The sequence below is a fragment of the Heterodontus francisci genome, chromosome 7, assembly GCF_036365525.1.
Source record: "Heterodontus francisci isolate sHetFra1 chromosome 7, sHetFra1.hap1, whole genome shotgun sequence".
Taxonomy (NCBI): Eukaryota; Metazoa; Chordata; class Chondrichthyes; order Heterodontiformes; family Heterodontidae; genus Heterodontus; species Heterodontus francisci.
Window position 1 is genome coordinate 51379644 of NC_090377.1, and position 26948 is coordinate 51406591.

At 41.3% G+C, this 26948-nt stretch overlaps 1 protein-coding gene across 2 annotated transcripts in view; it reads left to right on the forward strand.

Moving 5' to 3' along the window:
• Nucleotides 1-1436: 1436 nt before the first annotated feature.
• itgb5 (integrin, beta 5) overlaps nt 1437-26948 on the forward strand; it is a 173004-nt gene continuing 147492 nt past the window's right edge. Inside the window, exons 1-4 of one of the 2 annotated variants that reach the window (XM_068035171.1) lie at nt 1437-1959; nt 2206-2291; nt 14114-14321; nt 21773-22022. In XM_068035171.1, coding sequence (XP_067891272.1) covers nt 1872-1959; nt 2206-2291; nt 14114-14321; nt 21773-22022 — 632 coding nt within the window. In that variant the 5' untranslated portion in view covers nt 1437-1871. The remainder of the gene's footprint in view (nt 1960-2205; nt 2292-14113; nt 14322-21772; nt 22023-26948) is intronic. The other variant, XM_068035170.1, reaches the window with a different exon arrangement.

A 26948-nucleotide genomic window follows, 5' to 3' on the forward strand; every position in this document is an offset into this window, starting at 1 on the left:
CATCTTTGCCTCCACCTCCGTCCACCTCACTGGACGGCCCCCGCACCTCATTAACCTTACTTGGACAGCCGCCATTAATCACGTGCAGCCGGCTGCTCATGGCCTCAATGGAAGCTGCACCTGCTTTCGGTCCCAACGTTGGGACCTGTGGCTTACAACAACAACAACTTATATTTATATATCACCTTTAATGTAATACAACAGATAAAATCAAGCCCGTTGACTCTGTACCTCTCGCCACAGAAGCTGCCAGACCTGCTGAGTATTTCAAACGTTTTCTATTTTTATTTCAGATTTCCAGCTTCTGCAGTATTTTGATTTTGTGTTAACATTTCAGATCATGTTTCTCGCTCCATGATATTCTGCTTCCAGCATTTTTCTGTGTTTTTTTATTTACAACTTTAATTCTCCACATGCAGCTCTGCCCTTACGTTATATATATTCTTTTGGGCCTCCTTATCTCGAGAGACAATGGATACGCGCCTGGAGGTGGTCAGTGGTTTGTGAAGCAGCGCCTGGAGTGGCTATAAAGGCCAATTCTGGAGTGACAGGCTCTTCCACAGGTGCTGCAGAGAAATTTGTTTGTTGGGGCTGTTGCACAGTTGGCTCTCCCCTTGCGCCTCTGTCTTTTTTCGTTATATATATAAAACAATCATTTAAACAGTAATTACTGGTATCTGGTAAATTATTTATTAGGTAACGCATTTCAATGACATTTGGTGTGATCACAGAGCACTGATGACATCTACTACTTTTTATTAAGTTTCAGGCCAACGATTGGCAGCAGACCAGTATTTTATTCGTTAAACTTAAACTAATTTGTCGAGCATGCTACCGCATGCACGCACAGGTCAGGAGCCCTTGGAGCAGGCTTTCAAGAACCCCCTCAAGAACACCCTGACGCAGATCCACACGGCCTGCATCCGGGCTTGCCAGCTGGACATGCTGGCCATGTGTGTCTATTAGTCCCGTTCGTGCATTGGAGCCTGATCTCCAATCATCTCAGCCATCCCAGCCATTGGACAAAGACTCTGCTTCGCTCGTACTGTGTGGTAGTCCGTGTGCAAGACTCCACGTTAAAAGAAGCCACCAACAGGCATCTTCCACCCTCTCAAAATGAACTTCGGCACCTGGAATATCAGGATTGGACGATTCAGTCATCTAAGGATCCACAATCTTGGAGTGGAAGAAAGTTATCCCTCGTTCCCGAGGGACTGCCTAAGAAGAAGAAGACAGGTCAATGGGCATACAAAACTCTGGCAGGGCGGGCGGACTGCTCAAATGAAGCGGCTTGGTTTTAAATGGAATGAGCTGCGGAGCTGCAAGGGTTAACGGAGTGCCGCGCTGATTGGGCCGGATTTCCGCATGCTGCGATGCGATTGGACAACGCTGTGAAGGAGGCGGGGTCTAGCGCTGATTGGCGGGGGCTCGCGACTGAATAGCAACAAAGTGGCGCTGCCGGCACTACAGGAGGCGGTGTCCGCAGATCAGCACAAAGCACGGCTCAGTGTGGTAACTAGTTGAAGAGTTAGGTGAAAACGATGTGAAGTTGAATCCCTGGTGGATCGGGAAGTGAGGAGAGCAGGAGCCGATGCAGAGTTGGTGATTTTATGTGGACGGTGGTGCTGAGAGCCGGACATTGGGAATTACTCGGCACTCTTCGGCCCGGGCCAATGTTAGGATGAGTTTTCGAGACCGCGAGCGTGCGGAAAGGTTTGGGAGACGCAAAGTCCCGAAATGTGTGAGCCGAAAGTTCGACTGTGATTGTTACAGCCAAACTTCTGAGTGTTTTTGATTGGTGACTGCGGCGTTGTTCGGATCGTGTCGGGGGGAGAAAAAGGACATGTTTTGAATCCTCACGATCAACAGAAATGCAAAAAGCCATGTTCAAGAAGAGGATCTTAAATTGTTTGCTTTTATCTTACCCAGTTTTTTATCTATCGATGCAAAATGTTAGCGGTAAGTTACTTTAAACGAAGGTTGAAGTAGTTCGCTCGGTGTCGTTAATAGTAAATACTGATGATGTCAAGAGTGTGCCGAGTGTATTGTTGCTGATGCTTCATATTTGTGGGATAAACCTTGATTTGACGTGCACCATTAACTCTGCTGACCTCAGCACGAACGTAAGCTGAAGGTGTGGAAAGCGGACGATTTATTTGATGGTTACGCGTAGAAAAGTGACAGCTTTCTCTATTTGTATCGAAGGTCTCAACATTTGTACAAGTGGACGTGCTACCTCCTGCAAAGAGTGTTTACTTATTCATCCTGACTGTGCCTGGTGTGTTAAAGAGGTAAGCTACTCAGCAAACTTAAAGAATTGTTATAAACTATCAAATTTATGAAAGGTTTTATTTTCTGTCCTCCATTTTCACTGCTGAATGGAATATTAAGGTTATCCTAGTGATTCCTTGGCTCCTTCGCTGTTAATTCAGATTGCAATGGCCCCAGCCCTTGGGAAAAATGCAAACACAACAAAAAAACAGATATGCTGAGGATAAAAGCAAAATACTGCGGATGCTGCAAATCTGAAATAAAAACCAGAAATGCTGGAACCACTCAGCAGGTCTGGCAGCATCTGTGGAAAGAGAAGCAGAGTTAACGTTTCGGGTCTGTGACCCTTCTTTGGAACTGACAAGTATTAAAAATGTCACAGGTTATAAGCAAGTGAGGTGGGGGTGGGGCAAGAGATAACAAAGGAGAAGGTGTAGATTGGACAAGGCCACATAGCTGACCAAAAGGTCATGGAGCAAAGGCAAACAATATGTTAATGTGCTGAGGATACGTACAGGTCAATAGTTCGAGGGGACCAATAATAAGTAATGCTGGTGGAAGAACTCGGTCAGTGTGTAATGTTCAGCCTGGAAATGGGAATATAATTATAAAATCTAGAACAAATATATATTTGTTTGCACTTCCTGTCAACTTTTTCCATTATAATGGAAAGCACCAATGAAAATTTATCAATATACTTGCTTCTAGTGGAGGTACTGCAGTATCACCACTGGCTGGAAAGTGTAATTGCAACAGATGAGTTCTGTTACAAATACAGAGAAGAGAATGTATATTGGAAGTATGATGAATGTATGACTTTCAAATGGGCATTGCATTGTATCTCCATGATCGAGTCCAAATATTCCCATTTTATTGAAAGATTACATTTAATATTGACTTCCACTTGTCTCTTATGTAGATTTTAGCCACTTGTGTCCTGGCTAGGCATGACACTTCTGTTTGTAGCATCTGCTTAAAATGGAATTTCAAATATGCTTATCTTCAATAATATAACAAAGTAAGGATGTGAAAATAATAGCTCCAGGCTTTCCATATGTGTTATAAGAAAATGAGGAATAGGAGCAGGAGTAGACCATTCAACCCCTTGAGCCTGCTCCCCCATTCAAAATGATCATGGCTGATTTTCTGCCTCAACATTTTCCCGCCTGCTCCCCATACACCTTGATTCCCCGAATGTCCAAAAATCTGTCTATTTCAGCCTTTAATATATTCAATGATGGAGCACCCATGTCCATCTGGGGTAGAGAATTCCAAAGATGCACAACCCTTTGAATGAAGAAATTTCTCCTGCTCTGTCCTAAATGATTGGCCCCTTATCCTGAGACTGTGCCCGTGTTCTAGATTCCCCAGCCCGGGGAAACAGCCTCTCAGTATCTATCATGTCAAGCCCCTTCAGAATCATAATAATAAAAGCAAAATACTGCGGATGCTGGAAATCTGAAATAAAAACAGAAAGTGCTGGAAAAACTCAGCATGTCTGTCAGCATCTGTGGAGAGAGAAGCAGAGTTAACGTTTCAGGTCAATGACCCTTCTTCAGAACTAGCAAATATAAGAAATGTAAAAGATTTTAAGCAAGTAAAGCGGGGGTGGGGCAAGTAATAACAAAAGAGATAGGACAAGGTCACAGAATAGCTGACCAGAAGGTCATGGAGCAAAGGCAAACAATATGTTAATGGTGTGCTGAAAGACAAAGCATTAGTACAGATAGGGTGTTAATGAACTGAAAACTGAACAGCCACAAGCACAAACATGAAAAAGAACAGTGGGTAGGCACAATAGAAACAAACTGAACAAACTAAAATAAAATAAACACAAAAAAGAAAAGAAAAAAGAAAAAATAACTAAAGATAAAAGTAAAAAGGGGGGCCCGTCATACTCTGAAATTATTGAATTCAATGTTCAGTCTGGCGGGCTGTAGTGTGCCTAATCGGTAAATGAGATGCTGTTCCTCAAGCTTGCGTTGATGTTCACTGGAACACTGCAGCATTCCCAGGACAGAAATGTGAGCCAGCGTGATGCCACTACCAAAGGCATCTTCCCCTCTCTTCCCCTGTCAGCATTCCGAAGAGATCGTTCCCTCCGCGACACCCTGGTCCACTCCTCCAGGGGGGTGTGTTGAAATGGCCAGCAACCGGAAGCTCGGGGTCATGCTTTCGGACTGAGCGGGGGTGTTCCACAAAGCGGTCACCCAATCTCAGTTTGGTCTCCCCAATGTAGAGGCGAGCACGTTGTGAGCAGCGAATACAGTATACAACATTGAAAGAAGTACAAGTAAATCGCTGCTTCACCTGAAAGGAGTGTTTAGGGCCTTGGATAGTGAGGAGAGAGGAGATAAATGGGCAGTTATTACACCTCCTGTGCTTGTAGGGGAAGGTGTCGTGGGAAGGGGCCGAGGTGGTGGGGGTAATGGAGGAGTGGACCAGTGTGTTGCGGAGGGAATGATCCCTTTGGAATGCTGACAGGGGAAGAGAGGGGAAGATGCCTTTGGTAGTGGCATCATGCTGGAAATGGCAGCGGTTGATCCTTTGGATATGGAGGCTGATGGGGTGGAAAGTGCGGACAAGGGGAACCCTGTTGCGGTTCTGGGAGGGAGGGGAAGGGGTGAGGGTAGAAGGGCGGGAAATGGGCCGGACACGGTTGAGGGCCCTACCAGCCACAGTGGTGGGGAATCCTCGGGTGAGGAAAAAGGAAGACATATCAGAAGTGCTGTCATGGAAGGTAGCATCATCAGATCAGATGCGTCAGAGATGGAGAATCATGTCTATTTCAATGAAATCACCTTTTTCTTCTAAACTCTGGAGAGTATAGGCCTAACTTACTCAGCCTCTCATCATAGGACAACCCTCTCATCCCAGGAACCAATCTAGTGAACCCTTGCTGTACTGCCTCCAAGCAGTACAATATTTTCCTTAGATATGCAGATCAAAACTGTGCATAGTACTGCAGGTGTGGTCTCACCAAAGCCCTGTACAATTGTAGCAAGACTTCTTTATTCTTGTACTCCAATCCCGTTGTAATGAAGGACAACATACCATTTGCCTTCCTAATTTTCTGTGTTCCTTGTACGAGTGCACCCAACTCCCTCTGAACATCAACATTTAGAACTTTCAAGCCTTTTAAAAATATTCTGCGTTTCAATTCTTACTACCAAAGTAAATAATCACACACTTTGCCACATTATTCTCCATCTGCCACCTTGTTGACAACTCACTTAACCTGTCTATGTCTCTTTGCAGCCTACATTCCCACCTAGCTTTGTATCGTCAGCAAACTTAGATACATTACTCTTGAAATTCTTTATCTAAGTCATTCATATAGATTGTAAATAGCTGAGGACCCAGCTGATCCTTGCGGCACTCCACTAGTTACAGCCTTCCAATTTGAAAATGCCCCATTTATCCCTACTCTTTACTTCCTGTCTATTAACCAATTCTCAATCCATGATAATAGATTACACTCATCTCCATGAGCCCATATCTTGCATATTAGCCTTTTGTGTGGCACCTTATCGAATGTCTTTTGGAAATCCAAGTATACTACATCTTACTAGTTACATTCTTAAAATAACTCTAATTATTCCCATTCCATGTCAACTTTGTCTGATAATACAATGATTTTCTAAGTGCACTGTTAAGGCTTCCTTCATAATAGATTCCAGGATTTTCCTGATGACTGATGTCAAGCTAAATGACCTGTTGTTCCCTGTCTTCTCTTTACTTCCTTTCTTGAATAGTGGTGTTACATTGGATAACTTCCAATCCGCTGGGACCAGTCTAGAATATAGGGAATTTTGGAAAATCATAACCAGTGCATCCACTATCTCACAACTACCTCTTTTAGAAGCCTAGGATGTAGGCCATCAGGCCAATACTTTTCCACTTCTGATATTAATTATCTTAAGTTCCTCATTCTTATTAGTCCCTTGGTTATCCTTTATTTCTGGTATATAACTTGTGTTTTCTACTATGAAGACAGACATAAAATATTTGTTCAATGTCTCTGCCACTTCCTTTTTCCCCATGATGGTTTCTCCTGTCTGCCTCTAAAGAACCAACATTTACTTTAGCTACTCTCCTTTTTATATACTTGTAAAAGCTCTTACAATCTATTTTTATATTCCTGGCTAGTTTACTCTCATGATCTATTTTTTTTCCTTTTTATCAACTTTCGTTGGCCCTTTGCTGGTTTCTAAAATGCTCCCAATCCTCATGCTTACTATTATTCTTTGTAACTTGTGACGGTCAAGTGAGGAGGGTTCGAAGGGCTTCCCTCTTTCTCCTTGTTTGACCACAGCAGGTTTAATTCTTTAGTAAAGAGGAAGTATTGGCCAATTCAGTAGGATTTTGATTACTTACTTGCAACGATCATAACAAGAATCAATTGGACAGGTTTTCTTGAGCTAACAAAGAAAGAGGTTAATTTTATTGCACTAAACTGAACTATTAAAACAATAAACAATGCGCCAACGTTCACTCACACACTAGATGTTTACACACATACAAATAGATTGGAGTGGGGAAAGGTAGATTGGTTGAGTTAGAGTCCATAAAAATAAAAAGGAATACAGTCTGTGAATTATGGTGATGCGGCTGGCTTCCAGCTGAATTCAGTGGTCCTGAGGCTTTTAGTTTTAAGAGGTAGATGACTGGTTCAATGAGTCTCTTGGAGATAGTGATGCAGATGATTTCCTCCAATGGGTTTTCTGATTGTAGCCAGAGTATGCAAAGGTGATCAGTCAACCAGCAGGATTTGAAAGCTTTCAAATGGAATGGGGGAGAGAGAAAGAGAGAGGGACCCCCACTTAGGGTTTGCTCATGTCAGAGTCCAGTAGCTTCTCCTCTGCTGCAGAGAAAAAATACCAGCTTAAAACCACAGATGGGGAGTGGTTTGTCACATGACAGTCACTCAGTCATTCAAACATAGCAGTGAGCAATATTTCTCTGTTTGCTGAAAAAAACAGATAGTTCCTTTTAACCTTGTTGAGTCTTGGTTCTTGCTGGAAAATGCACAGACATTTTGTCTCCCTCCTCACAGTCCTTTGCCATGTAGGTTACAGTATAGCAAACTACTTGATCATCTTAAGCTGCCAGCAGTTATCCCTTTTTAAAATGTCTTTTTAAATTTCTTCCAAAAAAAAAACACTCAGATCTCCAGACCAAAGAAAATTATCATTCAACAAAACACACTGGCGTAACAGTAACATTATAAGCCTCTATTTTTAATCTATCCTTAACTTCTCTAGTAAGCCAGAGTTGGAACTTTCTTGCTGAGTTCTTTTTTTCAATGGAACGAGGGACTCATGGACATCTTTGTCACCAAGAATGAGACTCAGCTGCCTCTGCCACTTTCCTCCCTTCGCTGGGCCCACTGGGCCTAACTTCCTCTTAGGTTCCCCACTGCTCCAGCTCTGAATCTCCATCTGTCTCTAGTTTCTCTCTATCTCCCATCGTACCTTCTCCAAGCTCATCTTGTCCATGAGATCTACCTCCTTTTTCCTCGGCCCTATTCCCATCAATCTGCTGACCACCCAACTTTCTTTTCAGGCCCCCATGTTAGCCGATATTGTTAATGGTTCCATCTCCTTAGATACTGTTCCTCTCTCTTTTAAATCTGCTGTCATCTCACCTTTTTTAAAAAACACTCCCATGACTCCCTCTGTTCTTGAAAACCACCGGATCATCTCCAACCTCCCTTTCCTCTCCAAAGTCCTTGAATGTGTTGTCACCTCTCAAATCCATGACCACCTTTCATAGGAATGTAGGAACAGGAGGAGGCCTTTCAGCCCATTGAGCCTGCTTCGCCATTCAGTTAGATTACAGCTGATCATCTACCTCAATGCCACTTTCCCATGTTATCACCATATCCCTTGATGTCATTCGTCTCCAGAAATCTATCAAGTTCTGTCTTGAACATGCTCAGTGATTGAGCTTCCATAGCCCTCTCGGGTAGAAGATTCGCCACCCTCTGAGTGAAGAAATTCCACTTAATCTCAGTCTCCATTTTTGAATCCCTCCAATCAAATTTCCACCCCTGCCACATACTGCAACGGCCCTGATCAAAGTCACAGATGACTTCCTATGTGACAGTGACCGTGGTAAACTATCCCTCCTCATCCTTCTTGACCTTTCTGCAGCCTTTTACATGGTTAACCACACCATCCTCCTCCAATGCCACTCTTGTATTGTCCTGCTCAATTGGACTACCTCCACCTGCTCCATTCTTATAGATCCAGTAATAGCCAGAGAATCACCTGCAATGGCTTCTCTTCCCACTCCTACACTGTTACCTCAGGAATTTCCAAAGGATCTATTCTTGGCACCCTTCTATTTCTCATCAACGTTCTGTCATTCACAAACTTATCAGAATCCACATGTGTGCTGGTGACACCCAGCTCTTCTTCACCACTACCTCTGTTGAATCTTACTCTGCATGACACTGGCAGCGGCTGATGCTGAACCAGACCATTTGCAGCTTTGGGATTGTTCTTGACCCTGAAATGATCTTCCAACCGCATTTTTGCTCCATCACCATGACTACCTACTTCCATCTCCATATCATTGCCTGACTCCGGCACAATGAGCTCATCTGCTGCTGAAACCCTCATCCATGTCTTTGTAACCTCTAGACTTTCCGATTCCAATGCTATCCTGACCCACTTCCCATCTTCAACCCTACATAAACTTAAGATCATATAAACTCTGCTCCCTGTATCCTAACTTGCACCAAGTCCATTCACCCATCACCCCTGTACTTGCTGATGTACATTGGCCTCTGAATGGCAAAGTGTCAAATTTAAATTCTTACCCTTGTTTTCAAAACCCAACATCCCCTTGCCCCTCCCTTTGTAACCTCCTGCAGCCCTACAAGCTTCAAGGTCTGTGCGGTCCTTTACTTCTGGACTCTTGTTTATCCCCATTTTTAATTGTTCCACTATTGGCAGCCATACCTTCAGCTGCCTAGAACTCTAAGCTCTGAATTCCTTCCATCTCGCTATCTCTTTCTCCTCCTTTTAAGATGCTGCTGAAAACATCCCACTTTGACAAAGCTTTTGGTCATCTGCCTTAGTATATCCGTATGTGGCTCAATGTCAAATTTTGTTTGATAACGCTCCTGTGAAGCAACTTGGGACATTTTACTATGTTAAAAGTGCTAGAAAAAGGAAAATTGTATTGTTATTTACCAAGCCATTGATATATATGGTGAAATGTTGAGGCATTTACAGATGCCTGAGGAACACCACGCCATATCCCACCAATCATGGAACATTCCTTTTATTCCTACACTCTGTCTCCTACCTCTCAACCAGTTGCTAACTTATGTCATGAGATTATCTCCAATAATGTGCACTATCATTTTTGCTAATATTTCTTTTGTGGAACTTTATAAAAATGCCTTCTAAATTCTCACATAGACAAAATCCATAGGCATTCGCCTAGCCGCATGCGAGTGACCTCCTAAAAAAATTTGCTAGGTTAGCCAGACATGATCTACCCTTTACAAATCCATGCTCACTCTCTTTGATCAATTGGTACTTATCCAATTGCTCAGTCACTCTGACTCTAATGATATTTTCCAGTAACTTTTGCACAATTGATGTTAAATTGATAGTAGTTACCTTGTTTCTCCCTCCCTTCTTAATTAAATTACATTCACAATTTTCCAATCCAGTTCCTGAATCTAGAGAGCTTTGGAAAAATTCTGACTAATGCATCTATTTCTTTTAGTACCCTGAAAGTACCATCAGGTTCTGGATATTTGTCTGTCTTAAGGCCCATTATTTTTTCCATTGTAATTTTTAAAAATTATATTAAGCCCAATAATGTCCTTCCTTTGACCTATTTTTAGGTATGGTTGTGCTGCTAATTTTGACCTCTTTCTTCACTATGAAAATGGATGCAAAGTATTAATTTATCAAATCTGTGTTTTTCTTATTATCCATTATAATCTTGACTGCATCCATTTTTTAATGGGTCCAAATTCCCTTTCTCTTACTATATTTATAAAAGCCTGTGCTATTAGCTTTAATATTCCTTTCAGGTTTTTTCATATTTCTTTTTGTACTTCCCATTACTGTCTTTGTATCCCTTCGTTAGTTTTTATAGCACTTCAATTCTGCTGGATTTCTACTTTTCCTCGTATTTGTATCAGTCTTTTACTTTAATACTCTCTCTTGCCTCATTTGTTGACCATGGTTGCTTAACTACACAAATGAAACCTTTGCTTTTTTGGGCTATGTACTTCTTTAAATACGTCTTACTATTTCAGTGTAGATTTGCTCATTAATAGCTCAGCTCAGTTTACTGTGATCAGTTTATTTCTGATCCCTTCAAAGTTTGCCTTATTTAAATTTCAAACCTTTGGGGCTACATCTTGCAGGTTCTGTGGTGGGGGGGACCTAATTATGGCTCCAGATGAGGCCCGCCTTGGAACTATCCTCTCGGCGGCGGTGAAGCTCCATGGCGACCCCTCTGCCGCTGGGTGATGGGATCTCCATTAAAATATTTAAATAAATAAAATGAATTAATTAAAGTAGACTTACCTGTAATTTTGAGGGAATTGTGACAACCGGCACGCCTGCGCCTTCAAATCTGGGGAAAGGCGGCACGACACTGGTGGGGAGGGGGAGGAGGTAAGATTTTCTGTGTGGGAGTGGGGGACCCCTTTAATAACATTATTATGGGCAATATATATATTTTTCTACAAATGAATTTCTGAATCTACCTCAAGTAATCTGATTTTGGGAAGGTTGTAGTGACCACTTATGAATGTAGAGCTTTAATCAAAGCTTCGGGGACCTTGATCTCCAGATTTTACTGAGGAAGAAACAATAATGTTTAATTAATTATTTTAATCTTTTTAGTATTCCACAATATTCTTCCAGTTGAGATACTTATAAAGAAGCATTGAATTGAAAACAAGTCTGAGTCACCAATTTAGAGGAATAAAAATATTTATGTCTGTCTGTGGTTTGTTCTTCCCAAGATGAGAGATGAGGTCAATACTGGAATTTTTTTTCAAATTGACAATTGAAGGTTGGAATAGGCTTGACCTTTTAAATCATTGACAGAAGCCAAGCTCATAGCAAGCGTTATTTAGTAGAGGAGGGAGAAGGCTAGCAGTTAAAGCTTTTGAGAGTAAATCCAGAATTATCGATAGTTGGCAGTAAGTTATAAAGACTATAATTCTATCAGGAAGATTTGAGGGTGCTGCAAACCAGAGAAGCAATACGATGGTGGTTTATGACTAAAGGGGGTGCTTCAAATTTGAAGCATAGCCTGAATCTCACTGCCAGTTATTTGTTCTTGTACATTATCCATGTGCTCATTTATGTATGCCTACATCTACAGATTTAACAGATATTGATTGAATATTTATTTTTATTGTTTCATGATAATTGTATGATTAAGATGGTGTGGCATAAGAGAAAGGGTAACTAACCTGATTTTTACATTCAATTTGAATAACTCGTAGGTATTGATTGTGTATACATTACAGCATTTAAAGATTTCATGTGATTTGGGAGGGAATGACATTTTCCATTGTTGGATTAGACAAGCAGTTACTTCTGAGTTTAGAACAGTTGGGTGTATCATTAAACCTATCTATGCCAAGATTAATTCTAACTTGGATTCAGTTGTCTTAAACTACTGTATCACATTCACCTTTAAGTGGAGAAGTTGCTGTTATCTCAACAATATACTTAAAACTCAGATGCACCTTCCTGTTCATTTCTGGGTGGTTTTTGTTCATTTCAACCTTTAAGGTGGTACTATAGCCAATTACATTGACTTTAAAGTAGCTATTTTGCTATGTACTAGGGTTTTCCCCTTCACTGCTCAACAGACCACAGTTTTTTGCCCAGTAAAGTGATTGAATGGACATTTGAGACTTGGTGAACAAGGAAGCACAAAACCACAGCTATAACCTTTTAAAGCTGCATTTGGATTGTTTCCACAACTTGTATTTTTATAGTGCCTTTAATATCGTAAAACAACCCAAGTTGCTTCAGAGAGGAAGAAATGGGTGAATATTAACAGCTTGCTTTTAACTTAACCTCGGCAGGAATGGGCAGTTCTTGGTCAGGCACCCATTTTACACCCCATCTGAAGTCAATGGAGAGTAAACTGGGTGAGATGTAAAACAGGCACCTACCCCATTCCCACGGGAAGGGCAGTGGATGCAAAGGAGGCCAGAGTTGGAAAAACAGACGGCATGCTAATATATAGAACTGAAGGAGGTTGCAGAGGTTGGGTGGGATGAGATCATGGACGAATTTGTAACGAGGATGGAAATTTTGAATTAAATGGGGATAGCAAAACAGTGGATGATGCCAAGAAGAAGAGTAGATATGGTGGGAAGAGTGTTAAACAATTTGGAGTTTGTGTCGTGTGGAACTTGGGAGGCTCATGAGTCGAGTGTTGAAGAAGGCCATCCTGGAGTTGATGGAAGTGTGGCTGGAAGTTCTGGCAGTTGTGGTGAGGTAAAAGTGGAGGCAAGTAATTTTGCACAGATGTGAAAGGGCCATTTGGTGGTGGACAGCATATGGGGTTAATTTCTCCAGGGATCTTTAATAGTTGTTATAGAGAGAAACGTTTATTCCATCTGTTTGAGCTGGGTTGAACCCAGGCCAGAGGTGAAGAAGTATCCACTTATGTAATCCAGTTCCCTACATAAATAGATAATAATAGAATGAATATTCAAAAAATAACGATAATTATTTTCATATTTACAGTTATACAGACATTCCAGCTGTGGACTTGACATTTAAAGTGCTCATGCCAGCTACATTGAAACATTAACCACAACATTTCTGTGGTCGAAACGTTTTGGAAAATGCAATATGTATCCTATTCCACAAAAATAAGTTAAATGGGTGATAAAGTTAAAGGAAAGTTTTTTTGATGTTATGGTAGTTGCAGCTGCCACCCTCTGTATTATATTGACATTACTTTTTAAATAGTTATTTATTAAAGAACTGGTGTGTGAGATTATTTACGTGTTCTTCACTAGAGTTGAAGCAGGGTGGAATGAAGCCCAGAATATTTTGGGAAGCAGTAAAAGGGGATGAACAACAGCTAATTTCACAGATGTTGTTTAATACAATTGATAGCATTTTGTGAGAGGGAGAGATTAGCATTGGCGGGTAGGCGCTACCATGTCATAGGGCTGTTCAGATTTCTCTAAGCTTACACCTACACATCGGTCATAATGATTGCAGTAGCTAATCTGCAAAGAATCCACTCCCACAGAGTAGACTGCAACAACAATGGTTGTTTCATTAATCATGCACTTTTCATGCTACTCAGATGCACTGTGCCAGTTGCTATAGTTCTATGCGCTTGAGACCTTCTTGTACAGCTACAATTCAGTTTTGTTTTTATCCCGCCCCTGCACAGTAGTCCTTCCTGTCATCTCACCCTGCTTCTCACACGCAGGAAAGTTCAGTAGGTTGAAAGACAGCTTTGAATAATTGCAGATGAAGTTCATAAGCACATCTGTGAAACAACAATTGGTTTTCTGTTATCCCTACTGTAATTCTGCACCTCCTAAAATGTTGGAGCAAGGATTTATACTAGAATGACTAAAGTGGCTTTTAAAGAGCTAAAAGTATTTTGAAAAGTGCACATGAAGGATATATCATGCAAAAGGGAAGGCTAATATTAGAAAAGCTGTAATAGCCCTAAGATGGTTTAGAAAGAACAATGATTGAATTGTTTCCTGCAACTCATACTTTATTTACAGATCAATTTGAATCTGCCTCACTATGTGTATTGTGATTAATTTGATGCTCTTATTTTCTTTTCACTTTTTGTCTTTAAGGAATTTGGCAACAAGGGAAGCATCTCTTCACGATGTGACTTTAAGGAAAGCTTGATTAAAAAAGGATGCAAAATTCAGTTTATAGAGAGTCCTCAAAGCAGGATACTGATAGAAAGAAACTTCCCATTGAGCAATAAGGGATCAGGATCATCGCAATCAGATGTCATTCAACTAATGCCTCAAAAGATTGCTCTCAATTTAAGACCAGGTAAAAACTTGGTTCAGCGTAGTCATGCTTGTATACCTGGATTTGGAGATTCGGTCTGTGCAATGTAGATATTACATTTTATCAACCAAAAAGTCTTTGATGATTTGTCTTTCTCTATCATTTATGGTTTGGGATGTTAGTGGCTAAATGGACCACTTGGTAGTTCTCGGCCATACAGGCCAGGGAAGTCCCACGTCTGATCCAGTAGCCTGGTTGAAGTAACGAATGTCAACTGGGATGACAATGGCGAAGTATAATTGAGTTCAATAACCCTTGTTTAAGGAATGTGAAACTAACCAGTCTTCTTCTATTCCAACCCTCTTCCAATTACTCTTATTAGAAAGTACTTTTATTAAAAAATAAAACAGAAAGTGCTGGAAATGCTCAGCAGTTCTGACAGGATCGGTGGAGACAGAAATAGAGTTAATGTTTCATATGAACATACGAATTAGGAATAGGTGTAGGCCACTCGCCACCTCGAGCCTGCTCCGCCATTCAATAAGATCATGGCTGATCTGTTTGTAACCTCGACTTCACATGCCCGCCTACTCCCGATAACCTTTCACCCCCTTGCTTATCAAGAATCTATCTACCTCTGCCTTAAAAATATTTAAAGACTCTGCTTCCACTGTCTTTTGAGGAAGAGAGTTCCAAAGACACTCAGTCCTCTGAGAGAAAAAAATTCTCTTCATCTCTGTCTTAAATGGGAGACCCCTTATTTTTAAATAGTGACCCCTGGTTCTAGATTCTCCCACAAGGGGAAACATCTTTTCCACATCCATCCTGTCAAGACCCCTCAGGATCTTATGTGTTGCAAGCAAGTCGCCTCTTACTCTTCTAAACTCCGGCGGATATGAGCCTAGCCTGTCTAACCTTTCCTCATAAGACAACCTGCCCACTCCAGGTATTAGTCTAGCAAACCTTCTCTGAACTGCCTCCAAAGCATATACATCCTTCCTTAAATAAGGAGACAAATACAGTACACAGTACTCCAGATGTGGTCTCACCAATGCTCTGTATAACTGAAGCATAGCCTCCCAACTTTTGTATTCAATTCCCCTTGCAATAAATGATAACATTCTATTAGCTTTCCTAATTACTTGCTGAACCTGCATACTAACCTTTTGCGATTCATGCACGAGGTCACCCACATCCCTCTGCATCTCAGAGCTCTGCAATCTCTCACCATTTAGATAATATGCTTCTTTATTCTTCCTGCCAAAATGGCCAATTTCACATTTTCCCACGTTATACTCTATTTGTCAGATCTTTGTCCACTCACTTAACCTATCTTTATTCCTTTGTAGCCTCCTTATGTCCTCTTCACAACTTACTTTCCTACCTATCTTTGTGTCATTAGCAAATTTAGGAATCATACCTTCAGTCCGTTCATCCAAGTCATTTATATAAATTGTAAAAAGTTACTGATCCGTGCGGCACACCACTCGTTACATCTTGCTAACCAGAAAGTGACCCATTTATGCCTACTCCCTGTTTCCTGTTAGCTAGCCAATCTTCTGTAATTGCCAATATGTTAACCCCTAAACCATGAGCTTTTATTTTCTGCAATAACCTTTGATGTGGCACTTTATCAAATGCCTTCTGGAAATCTAAGTGTAGTACATCCACCTTTATCCACAGCACATGTTACTTCTTCAAAGAACTCCAATAAATTGGTTAAACATGATTTCCCTTTCACAAAACCATGTTGACTCTGTCTGATTATCTTGAATTTTTCTAAGTGCCTGCTGTAACGTCTTTCATAATAGCTTCTAACATTTTCCCTAAGACAGATGTTAAGCTAACTGGCATGTAGTTTCCTGCTTTCTGTCTTCCTCCCTTTTTAAATAAAAGAGTTACAAAGGCTATTTTCCAATCTCATGGAACCTTCCCCTAGAATCTAGGGAATTTTGGAAAATTAAAACCAACGCGTCAACTATCTCACTGGCCACTTCTTTTAACACCCTAGGATGAAGTTCATCAGGACTCGGAGACCCATCAGCCCGCAGCTCCAACAATTTTCTCAGTACCACTTCCCTGGTGATTGTAATTTTCTCGAGTTCCTCCCTCCCTTCCATTTCCTGATTTACAGCTATTTCTGGGGTGTTTCTTTAGTGACTGTTCATTTTTTTGAATGTTGTATGAGTCCTAAGCCCCATAACAAAGTAGAGATATTAATGTCTGTTGACTGCTCATGGACCATAAGATTTTCTTATTTGGAGGAATGGGGGAAGGCCACCAAGTTGGAAATGTTTATCTTTTTAAGTGTGCTGTGCGGCTAGATTGTCATTCAGACCTTTTATTATATTATAGGTGGCTTTCTACTTTAAATATTTTTACGATTTGTGCATTGGACTGATCCCATCATGTGCATTAATGACCTTGGGCCACCAATGCTTGTAATGCAGGAACTATTATCTTAACTAAAAAACTGCAAGTCAAATATATGTTAAAATTGCAGTAATTAATGCTAAAAATTTAACAAATTAGAGAACTATGTGGAATCAAAGCATGTTTCCTAATATGTGGGCATCTTTTTAAAATTTTGTACAAGTTGAAGCCACAGTCCTAAGAAACTTTGTGTAACAAATTTTCATTGAATGCAAGATTAAAGCAGCTCCTGCTTCTCTGAATCTGTAGTTTTGGCAGAGCAGATTTCTCTGTTCAGTGTCTCCAGTCAAATTTCCAAGGATGTGTACAGACCCGCTTCAGTTAATTACCTCTTTAAAATTTATTTTAAAATGTTCTGTTTAATATCAAAGCTTTCAAACTTTTTTGTCATTAGGAATACTTTTTTTTGTATATTTTCAAGTAAAAGGCAGCTAGTTTCAGTCTAAGAGCTTTTCCAGGGTAACCTCTTAATATAGAGTGCCCATTAACCCTGTGTACTGACAATTTAAACTAAGGCATCGGCATAAAGATCCATCTTCTCTGACAGCCGATTCAATGTTGCAGAAAAAGCTATGATATCTGGAAACATTCTAGTCTGTGTTTTTTGCTGGGACCGAATGTGATCCTGCCTGATATTCTCCAGTGTTGACCCCTTTGAAGTTTGAAATATCGGCTGGAGGTATGGGTCAGACAAGTGCAGACACCATTATGGTTGCATGTCTGGTGCATACCTGTTTACACCGATTGGAAACTGGTGCCTACTCATCAGTTGGGGGAGGGAAGTTACTACTGATGACGGAAATGGTCCAATTTTATCTCTGAGCCTAAAAAATGGAAAAATATAAATCCTGCAGGGTTCTTGGTTTGGATTCCACTGGAGATGCTCATATATGTCCTTGTGGAAGCCATTGCGTTTCCATCCATTGATATACTGATCACCATTGCAAGGCCAGGCCCTGTTCCAGACCCAGAGTTTTCTACTTTAGAGAATCCCCACATCTGGCTCTGCTCTGGGGTACTGTATTAACATCAGGACAAGTTTTTTTTTAATGTGTTCATGGGATGTGGGCATCGCTGGCAAAGCCCGCATTTATTACTCATCCCAAATTGCCCTTAGAAGGTGGTGGTGAACCATCTTCTTGAACTGCTGCAGTCCATGTGGTGTAAGTACACCCACAGTGCTGTTAGGAAGGGTATCCCAGGATTTTGATCCAGAAGCAATGAAGGAACCGCGATATAGTTCCATGTCAGGATGGTGTGTGACTTGGAGAGGAACTTGCAGATGGTGGTGTTTCCATTTGTCTGCTGCCCTTGTTCTAGGTGGTAGAGCTTGCAGGTTTGGAAGGTGCTGTTGAAGGAGCCTTGACGATTTGCTGCAGTGCATCTTGCAGATAGTACACAGTGCTACCACTCTGTGCAGCTGGTGGAGGGAGTGAATGTTTAAGGTGGTGGATGGGTCCCAATCAAGCAGGGTGCTATGTCCTGGATGGTGTCATGCTTCTTGAGCATGGTTGTAGCTACACACATCAGGCAAGTGGAGCGATTCCATCACAGTCCTGACTTGCGCCTTGTAGATGGTGGACAAGCTCTGGGGTGTCAGGAGGTTTTAGTTTTAGTTTTTAGTTTTAGAGATACAGCACTGAAACAGGCGCTTCGGCCCACCGAGTCTGTGCCGACCATCAACCACCCATTTATACTAATCCTACACTAATTCCATATTCCAAACACATCCCCACCTGTCCCTATATTTCCCTTACCACCTACCTATACTAGGGGCAATTGCTAATGGCCAATTTACCTATCAACCTGCAAGTCTTTGGCATGTGGGAGGAAACCGGAGCACCCGGAGGAAACCCACGCAGTACGTTACTCGCTGCAGAATTCCTAGCTTCTGATCTGCTCTTGTTGCAGCAATAACAACAACAACTTACATTTATTTGTGCCTTTAACGTAATAAAATGTTCCAAAGTGTTTCACAGGAACATTGTAAAACAAAGATATAAAAGCTGTAATAGCAGAGCACTTGGAAAACAATGACATGGTCAGACAAAGTTAACATGGATTTTTGAAAGGGAAATCATGCTTGACAAATCTGGAATTTTTTGAGGATGTAACTAATAAAATAGATAAGAGAGAAGCAGTGGATGTGGTGTATTTGGACTTTCAGAAGGCTTTCGATAAGGTCCCACATGAGCGACTAGCATGCAAAAGTAAAGCACATGGGATTGGGGGTAAGGTACTGACATGGATAGAGAACTGGTTGGCAGACAGGAAACTAAGAGTAGGAATAAATGGGTCTTTTTCTGAGTGGTAGGCAGTGACTAGTGGGGTACCGCAGGGATCAGTGATAGGACCCCAGCTATTCACAATATATATTAATGATATAGATGAGGGAATTAAATGTAATATATACAAGTTTGCAGATGACACAAAGCTGGGTGGGAGTGTGAGCTGTGAGGAGGATGCAGAGAAGCTCCAGTGTGATTTGAACAGGTTGAATGAGTGGGCAAATACATAGCAGATGCAGTATAATGTGGATAAATGTGAGGCTTTCATAGCAAGAGGATTAGAGTACAGGAGCAAGGATGTCTTGCTGCAATTATACAAGGCCTTGGTGAGACCACATCTGGAGAATTGTGTGCGGTTTTGGTCTCCATATCTGAGGAAGGATGTTCTTGCTATAGAGGGAGTGCAGCAAAGGTTCACCAGCCTGATTCCTGGAATGGCAGGACTGACGTATGAAGAGAGATTGGGTCGATTAAGCTTGTATTCACTCGAGTTTAGAAGAATGAGAGGGGATCTCATAGAAACCTACAAAATTCTAATCGGACTGGACAGACTAGATGCAGGAAGGATGTTCCCGATGGCAGGGCAGTCCTGGACCAGGGGTCACAATCTAAGGATAAAGGGGTAAGCCATTTAGGACTGAGATGAGGAGGGATTTCTTCACCCAGAGAGTGGTAAACCTATGGAATTCTCCACCACAGAAAGCAGTTGAGGCCAAATCATTAAATATATTCAAGAAAGAGTTAGATATAGTTTTATTTATTTACAGATACAGTATTGAAACAGGCCCTTCGGCCCACCGAGTCTGTGCCGACCAAGAACCACCCATTTATACTAACCCTACAGTAATCCCATATTCCCTACCACCTACCTACACTAGGGGCAATTTCCAATGGCCAATTTACCTATCACCTGCCAGTCTTTGGCGGTGGGAGGAAAGCGGAGTACCTGGCGAAAACCCACGCGGTCACAGGGAGAACTTGCAAACTCCACACAGGCCGTACCCAGAATTGAACCCGGGTCCCTGGAACTGTGAAGCTGCGGTGCTAACCACTGCGCCACTGTGCCGCCCTTGTTTTTGGGGCTAAAGGAATCAAGGAATATGGGGAGAAAGCGGGAACAGGGTACTGAGGTTGGACGATCAACCATGATCGTATTGAATCGTGGTGCAGGCTCGAAGGGCCGAATGACCTACTCCTGCTTCTATTTTCTATGTTTATATGTTTAAAGTATGAAATTGATTGAAAAACAGAGATATTTCGTCAGATGACCAAAAGCTTGATCAAAGAGGTAGGTTTTAAGGAGTCTCTTAAAGGAGAAAAGTGAGGGGGAGGGGTGTAGGGAGCATATGCCAGAGCTTGGGCCTAGGCAACTGAAGGCACAACCACCAATGGTGGAGCAATTAAAATCAGGGATGTCCAATAGACCAGAATTAGAGGAGCACAGTTATCTTGGAGGGTTGTGGGGCTGCAGGAGATTACAGAGATCAGGAGGAGTGAGGCCACGGAGGGCTTTGAAAACAAGGATGAGAATTTTAAAATCAAGACGTTGCTTGACCGGGAGCTGATGCAGGTCAACGAACACAGCGATAGGGGAGTGGGACTTGGTGTGATTTAAGACACGGGCAGCAGAGTTTTGGATGACCACAGGATTAATCAGCTAATTGATTGATCCAGCACATGTTTGATTTCAACAGTCCTCATTTTGATTGCTTGAGTTGTTTTGTTCAGCATCCTTTCAAAATGTCATCAGCACTTAACATTTAAGAAAATATAATACATTTAAAAAAAACTGCAGAGCACGAGAGGACACTAATATCTGTCACAATTTTCAGTAACCATTGATGCGACTGTCTGTCTTGTAGTAGAGCCTGGCCAAATATTGTTATTAATTTCTGTATTGACTAGACCTTGTTCAGTAAATGAAAATAAACTCATCCTGCCATATTAACCTGATTTTAAATCAGTTTTTCCATTGAGATGATAGCTATGTAAATTATATTTATACTGCAGAATCATGATTTAATGTGAATTTTTCATCCATAAAATATTTTATTTATACTTAGTGTCTCTTTTTCATTTTGAAGATATGTTACTAATTTTCTTTTATTGTTCTCCCCAGACTGCACACCTGCTGCAGCCAAAAGAGTTGGCTGATAAACTTCTCCCAGCCCTTTAATTGTGGTACTGAGTTGGCTGCTAGATTTAAGAGAGAAGCTCAGGGATGAGTCTCCCTCTGCCTTTTCCTCTCCACGTGGAAAAATCACTTGTCCTGCACTTGGGACCTCTCCATAGCAGTATGGCTGAGGCCAGATATTGAGCTAGTTACTCACCATTCATTGGTGTCATAAGCTGTGCTTCAATTTATATGATAGCACTGTGCCACCTTTTGATTTAACTTCATGTTCTCAATGAATGTATCTGCTGAAGTGGCAGTGACAAACTCATTCATGTCAATGATATTTAGCTAAATAGAATACAGAGGTGTGCTGAGAATATTTTTCAACTTAGTCTGACCTAACATGAAACAAATCTGTGCAATATTTTGTTCTTCTAATTATTGAACTTCCTGGCATATCAGTTGTTTATTAATAAGCAGTTTAGCATTTTGTTCTTTCTGAAGTTAATTTTCTCTGTGGCAAAATAGAATTTCTTATGTGAAAGTTGCAAGCAGTGACATCACAGGATAAGGATGAATTCAATGAGTGTCAGTTGATGATATTGTGTATTCCACCATGCATATAAACTCAAATACATTGTTTCTATCATATATAGATCACAAGACCACATTTCATATGCAGGTGCGGCAGGTGGAGGATTATCCTGTGGATTTGTATTATCTTATGGACCTTTCCCTCTCCATGAAAGATGACTTGGACAACATCCGTGTGCTGGGTACAACATTATCACGAGAGATGGCAAAGCTCACCAGCAACTTTCGCCTGGGCTTTGGAACATTTGTTGACAAGCCAACATCACCATTTTCATACACAGGACCCAAATACCAGAACAACCCATGTGTAGGGTGAGTGGCACTTAACTTTCTTTTGCAATGATGTTCGAAGTACCAATGAAATAATGGGAAGTCTGGGAGTATTCCAGTTGAGGTAGGGATAGTAATAGTTCTGTACTTCTTTGTTACTGTCATGTATACTGAGTACTTTTGTCAAATTACATATTTTCCTTAAATTATATATTTTATATACTCAATATTCTGGAAGAGCAATAAGCTACTTTGTAGTTGACATTTTTCAGTTAACTGCCCAGCTCATTTGGCTTTAGTGGTTTGCATTAGGATATCATCATTTACAAAATACTCTGAGGTACTGGATTATTCCTGTAAATTTGAGATTGTGGAGAAAAATGTAATCACTGGATAACAAATAAAAGTTTAGAAAAGGACAAAAGGACATGTGGCCCAACAAACCTGTTCCATGCTCAGATAAGGCATGTAACGTCTAGTTTTAGCTAGTTCACAGAATCGTTACAGTGCAGAAGGAGGCCATTCGGCCCATCGTGTCCACACTGGCTCTCTGAAAGAGCAATTCCCTCAGTTCCATTCCCCTGCCTTCTCCCCTTAACCCTGCACATTCTTCCTTTTCATATAACTGACAGTTGTTATTGGCAACCTTCTTTCAATCACTGCACATAGGGATTAAAAACTAGTTACGCTGTCAGAAATCATGTCTGAACTTGACACGGAGTTTTGAGGATTTAGCAGTTTGTGTGAGAAAGGAGCCAAGCTACAATTCAAACAGAAACATGTGTGATCTGTTCACATGTCTAGTTGGCAGTTTTCTGAATGAAATGGATCTAAACTGCTTAATTTTAGTTAGTGTCCTGCAGCTTGCCTCTCTCTAAATCTTTGTGGTGATGCAGGGCCTTTACACATGAAAAGGCTTTCAGCAATCTTTTGAGTGACTCCTTTAATTTTAACTGCCCAGATACTTCCATGGTTGATAAGGGTAACAAGCAAGAAAGAGCTTGTATTGATATAGCACCTTTCACATGCTTAAAGCCCTTTATGATTAAATGGTCACTTCTGGAGTGTACTCACTGTTATTATCAAGAGCAACATATACAAAAAGTAATTTTAATATATGGTTTAGTCGAGAGTATGTAAACCATTTATAATTTTCTTTATATGAAGAGTATGTATCCATTATTTTACTGTTAATTACTCAGTTGTTGATTTATTTTTCAATAAATTAGGTTGCCAGTTAAAACTGAAAACAAGGTCTGATGTTGTGTCATTCAGTCACTTCTCAAAGATGTGAGGAGGGTCCAGTGGTGACATAGGGTAGAATTAGTCATTAATATTATTTAAATAAAAGATTTCTGTTTGTTTTCCTGAGTGTGCTGTCTTAATTGCCTAGCTATCTTGTAAATGCTACTAAGAATATAGAGGATGAGGGCTTGCTTGTAAAAGTAATCTGAAACACAGAAACCTAAAATGTATCGAGAATACAAAGATCCAAAAACATAATACCATTCCGTTAGGAATTTACTGTCTTGAGGAACGATTCTTCAAGGTTTCTTCATGCTCTCTAAAGCTAGATCATGCAGAGGTCTTGAATATCTATAAAACTTTTATCCTAAAATTAATTGTCCTCAAAAATTGCATTTCTTGACATGACATTTACATGGTTTCAGCAAGTTTGGAATCAAGTTCAAGAAAATGTTTGGCCATCAATATCTGTAATTGCTGTAATATCATTAATAAGCAAGGAAAAATAAAAGGCAACAAAATTAATTGGGCTCCAGCTACCTTTAGTTTGCTGTTTGAAGAGTGCTGGGGGTAAAATTCATCTTGGGTGACAGCACAAAATGGCAGTAGCGAACCAGCACTCTGCTTTGTGCACTGTCAGATTCTTTTCTTCATCAACTTCAATGTGGAGTGTAAAATGGACTGCCAATTTGTTAGTGCCCATTTTGCGCTCCCATCCATGATGAACTTCATCCCCTCTAACTTTGCTGGGTTTGTATTTCTAATGTCAACAAAGCTCCCAAATAGCTGCTCTCTCTAGGTCATAGAATACTGTTTTATAACAATAGGAGCATTATACCATGCAGCAACTATTTATTATTTGGCTGCTCAGGTGCATATATAGGCTGTGTATAACTTTGTGTGATGCTTTAAGACCATAAAGTTTTATAGTTGGGCCTTTATAACATACATTTTCCATTTTACTAAAATTGTTGTTATTGAATGTCCATAACCCAAATTTATATCCGTAAAATGGTTGTGACAAAGACAGAACACCAAGGAAAGTGTCCATAAAATGATCTATCATAATATAATAGATCACTGTTGCTGATAATGAAAGTGCAGTGCTATTTTATCAAGTGTTCAATCGTTTAGCTAGATGAACAGTTTTGAGCATATGCCATGAGCAAGACCAGTGAACACTGCAGAACATTTTTTGCCAGCATTCTTCTCTTTTCTGCCCTCTCCCTTCCCTGAAGATTTTAACTTTAGTTGGTTCCAACAGAGACATTACAATGTAAGAAGCAGGAACATTGATGACTTTTTAATTACATGATGTTGACCTTCAAGTTTTTGTGATCTGGTGTGACATTCAGAAACAGATTAGAATAGTAAAATAAAGGGCTGGATCTTGTGTAGGAGGCGGGGCACCCGGTGCCAGGCCAAAAACATGGGGGGAACCCCGCCTCTGCATTTTTTTCAAACCCCGGAGCAATCCTCTGGTCTTGTGGGGTGAAAGTTTAAGGAGGTAAGATCCCTGTCTCATTAAAGACTTAATAGCGACCAGTATCCCACCCTCCAGAACTGCCGGCCAATCAGAGCGCTGGTAGCTCAGCAGTTTCGGCAGCGCCACCGGGAGCGGTGGCCACTGCTGGTACTGCAGAGACCTCGGACCCAGGCCCAGCACTAGAACCCTGGAGACTGGTAGGTGAGGTAGGAGTGGATGTTTGGTCCAGGGGGAGGGGTTCCTAGGGTGTACATTTTGTTCTACAAATTGCCCACAAAGAAAGCCCCCCCACACTCCAACACCACCCCCCCCAAGCCTGCAGGGAGGGCGCCTCATTTTTTGAGGCATCCTCCCCGCATGGTAGAGCCGCCGCCCAACCCCCCCCAAACTCCCACCCCTTGCTGGTAAGATCCCAGCGGTGGCGCAAAGAGGTCTCTATTTGGCCTCTGGGCAGGAAGGCCATTGTTGGCCTATTCCGCACCCCCACCACCACCACCACCATGAAACCTGCCATCAGGATGAGCACAAAATCCAACCTAAAGTGTGAATCCTTCTGTGATATAAGTAACACGTCACACAGGCTTGCACACCTCTTTGTGGACAAGATATATACTTGGAAATGCAATTTGAGAACTGGTTTCACATGATTAAAATTCTTATTCCACTAAATAGGATAGGTGATCATTCCTTCAAGTTGTTTTCCCTTACAACAACTTTGCTTAGAGATGAAGAGAAATTTCTTCACTCAAAGGGTTTTGAATCTTTGAAATTCACTATCCCAAAGAACTGAAACAGAGTTTGATAGATTTTTGGGTACAATAACAACTTATATTTATATAACTCCGTTAACATAATACAATGTCCCAAGGCATTTTACAGGAGTATTATAAAACAAAATATGATACTGAGCCACAAAAGGAGATATTAGGTCAGATGACCAAAATCTTGATCAAAGAGGTAGGTTTTAAGGAGTATCTTAAAGGAGGAAAGTGAGGTGGAGAGGCAGGGAGGTGTAGGGAGGGTATTCCAGAGCTTGGGGCCTAGGCAACTGAAGGCTTGACCACCGATGGTGGAGTGATTAAAAACAGGGATGCACAAGAGGCCAGAATTAGAGGAGCACAGATATCTTGGATGATTGTGGGGCTGGAGGAAATTACAGAGATAGGGTGGAGGCCATGGAGGGATTTGTAAACTAGGATAAGAATTTAAAATCAAAACTTTGCTTGACCGGCAGCCAGTGTAGGTCAATAAGCACAGGGGTGTTAGGGGAACAGGACTTGGTGCGAGTTAACACAGGGGCAGCAGAGTTTTGGATAACGCCAAGTTTACAGAGAGTAGAATGTGGGCGACCAGACAGGAGTGCATTGGAATATTTAAGTTTAGAGGTAATGAAGGCATGAATGACGGTTTCAGCAGCAGATCAGCTGAGATGGGTGAAATCAAGTGATGTTACCGAGGTGGAAGTAGGTCTTGGTGATGGCATGAATATGAGGTCAGAAACTCATCTCAGGGTCAAATGTGACACCAAAGTTGCGAACAGATTGGCTTAATCTCAGACTGTTGCCAGAGAGAGGAATAGAATCGGTAGCTTGGGAACAGAGTTCGCAGCGGGGACTGAAAACAATGGCCTCAGTCTTCCCAATATTTTTAATTGGAGGAAATTTCTGCTCATCCAGTACTGGATATCGGATAAGCAGTCTGATAATTTAGCAACAGTGGAGGAGTCATGAGAAGTGGTAGTAAGGTAGAGCTGAGTGTCGTCAGCATACATGTGAAAACTAACGCTGTGCTTTTGGATGATGTCACTGAGGGGCAGCATGTAGATGAGAAATAGGAGGGGTCCAAGGATGGATTCCTGAGGGACACCAGAGGTAACAGTGCTGGAGCAGGAAGAGAAGCCATTGCAAGTGATACTCTGGCTACAATTAGATAGAGCAGCATGGCATCAAGTGAGAGCAATCCCACCCAGCTGGGTGACAGTGGAGAGACATTGGAGGAGGATGGTGTGGCCAACCATGTCAAAGGCTGCAGACAGGTCATGAAGGATGAGGAAGGAAAGTTTACCTTTGTCACAGTCACATAGGATGTTATTTGTGACTTAGATAAGAGCTGTTTCGGTATTGTGGCAGGGATGGAAACCTGATTGGAGGGATTCTGGGAAAGATGGGAATGAATTTGGGAGGCGACAACATGTTCAAGGACTTTGGAGGGGAAAGGGAGGTTGGTGATGGCATGGT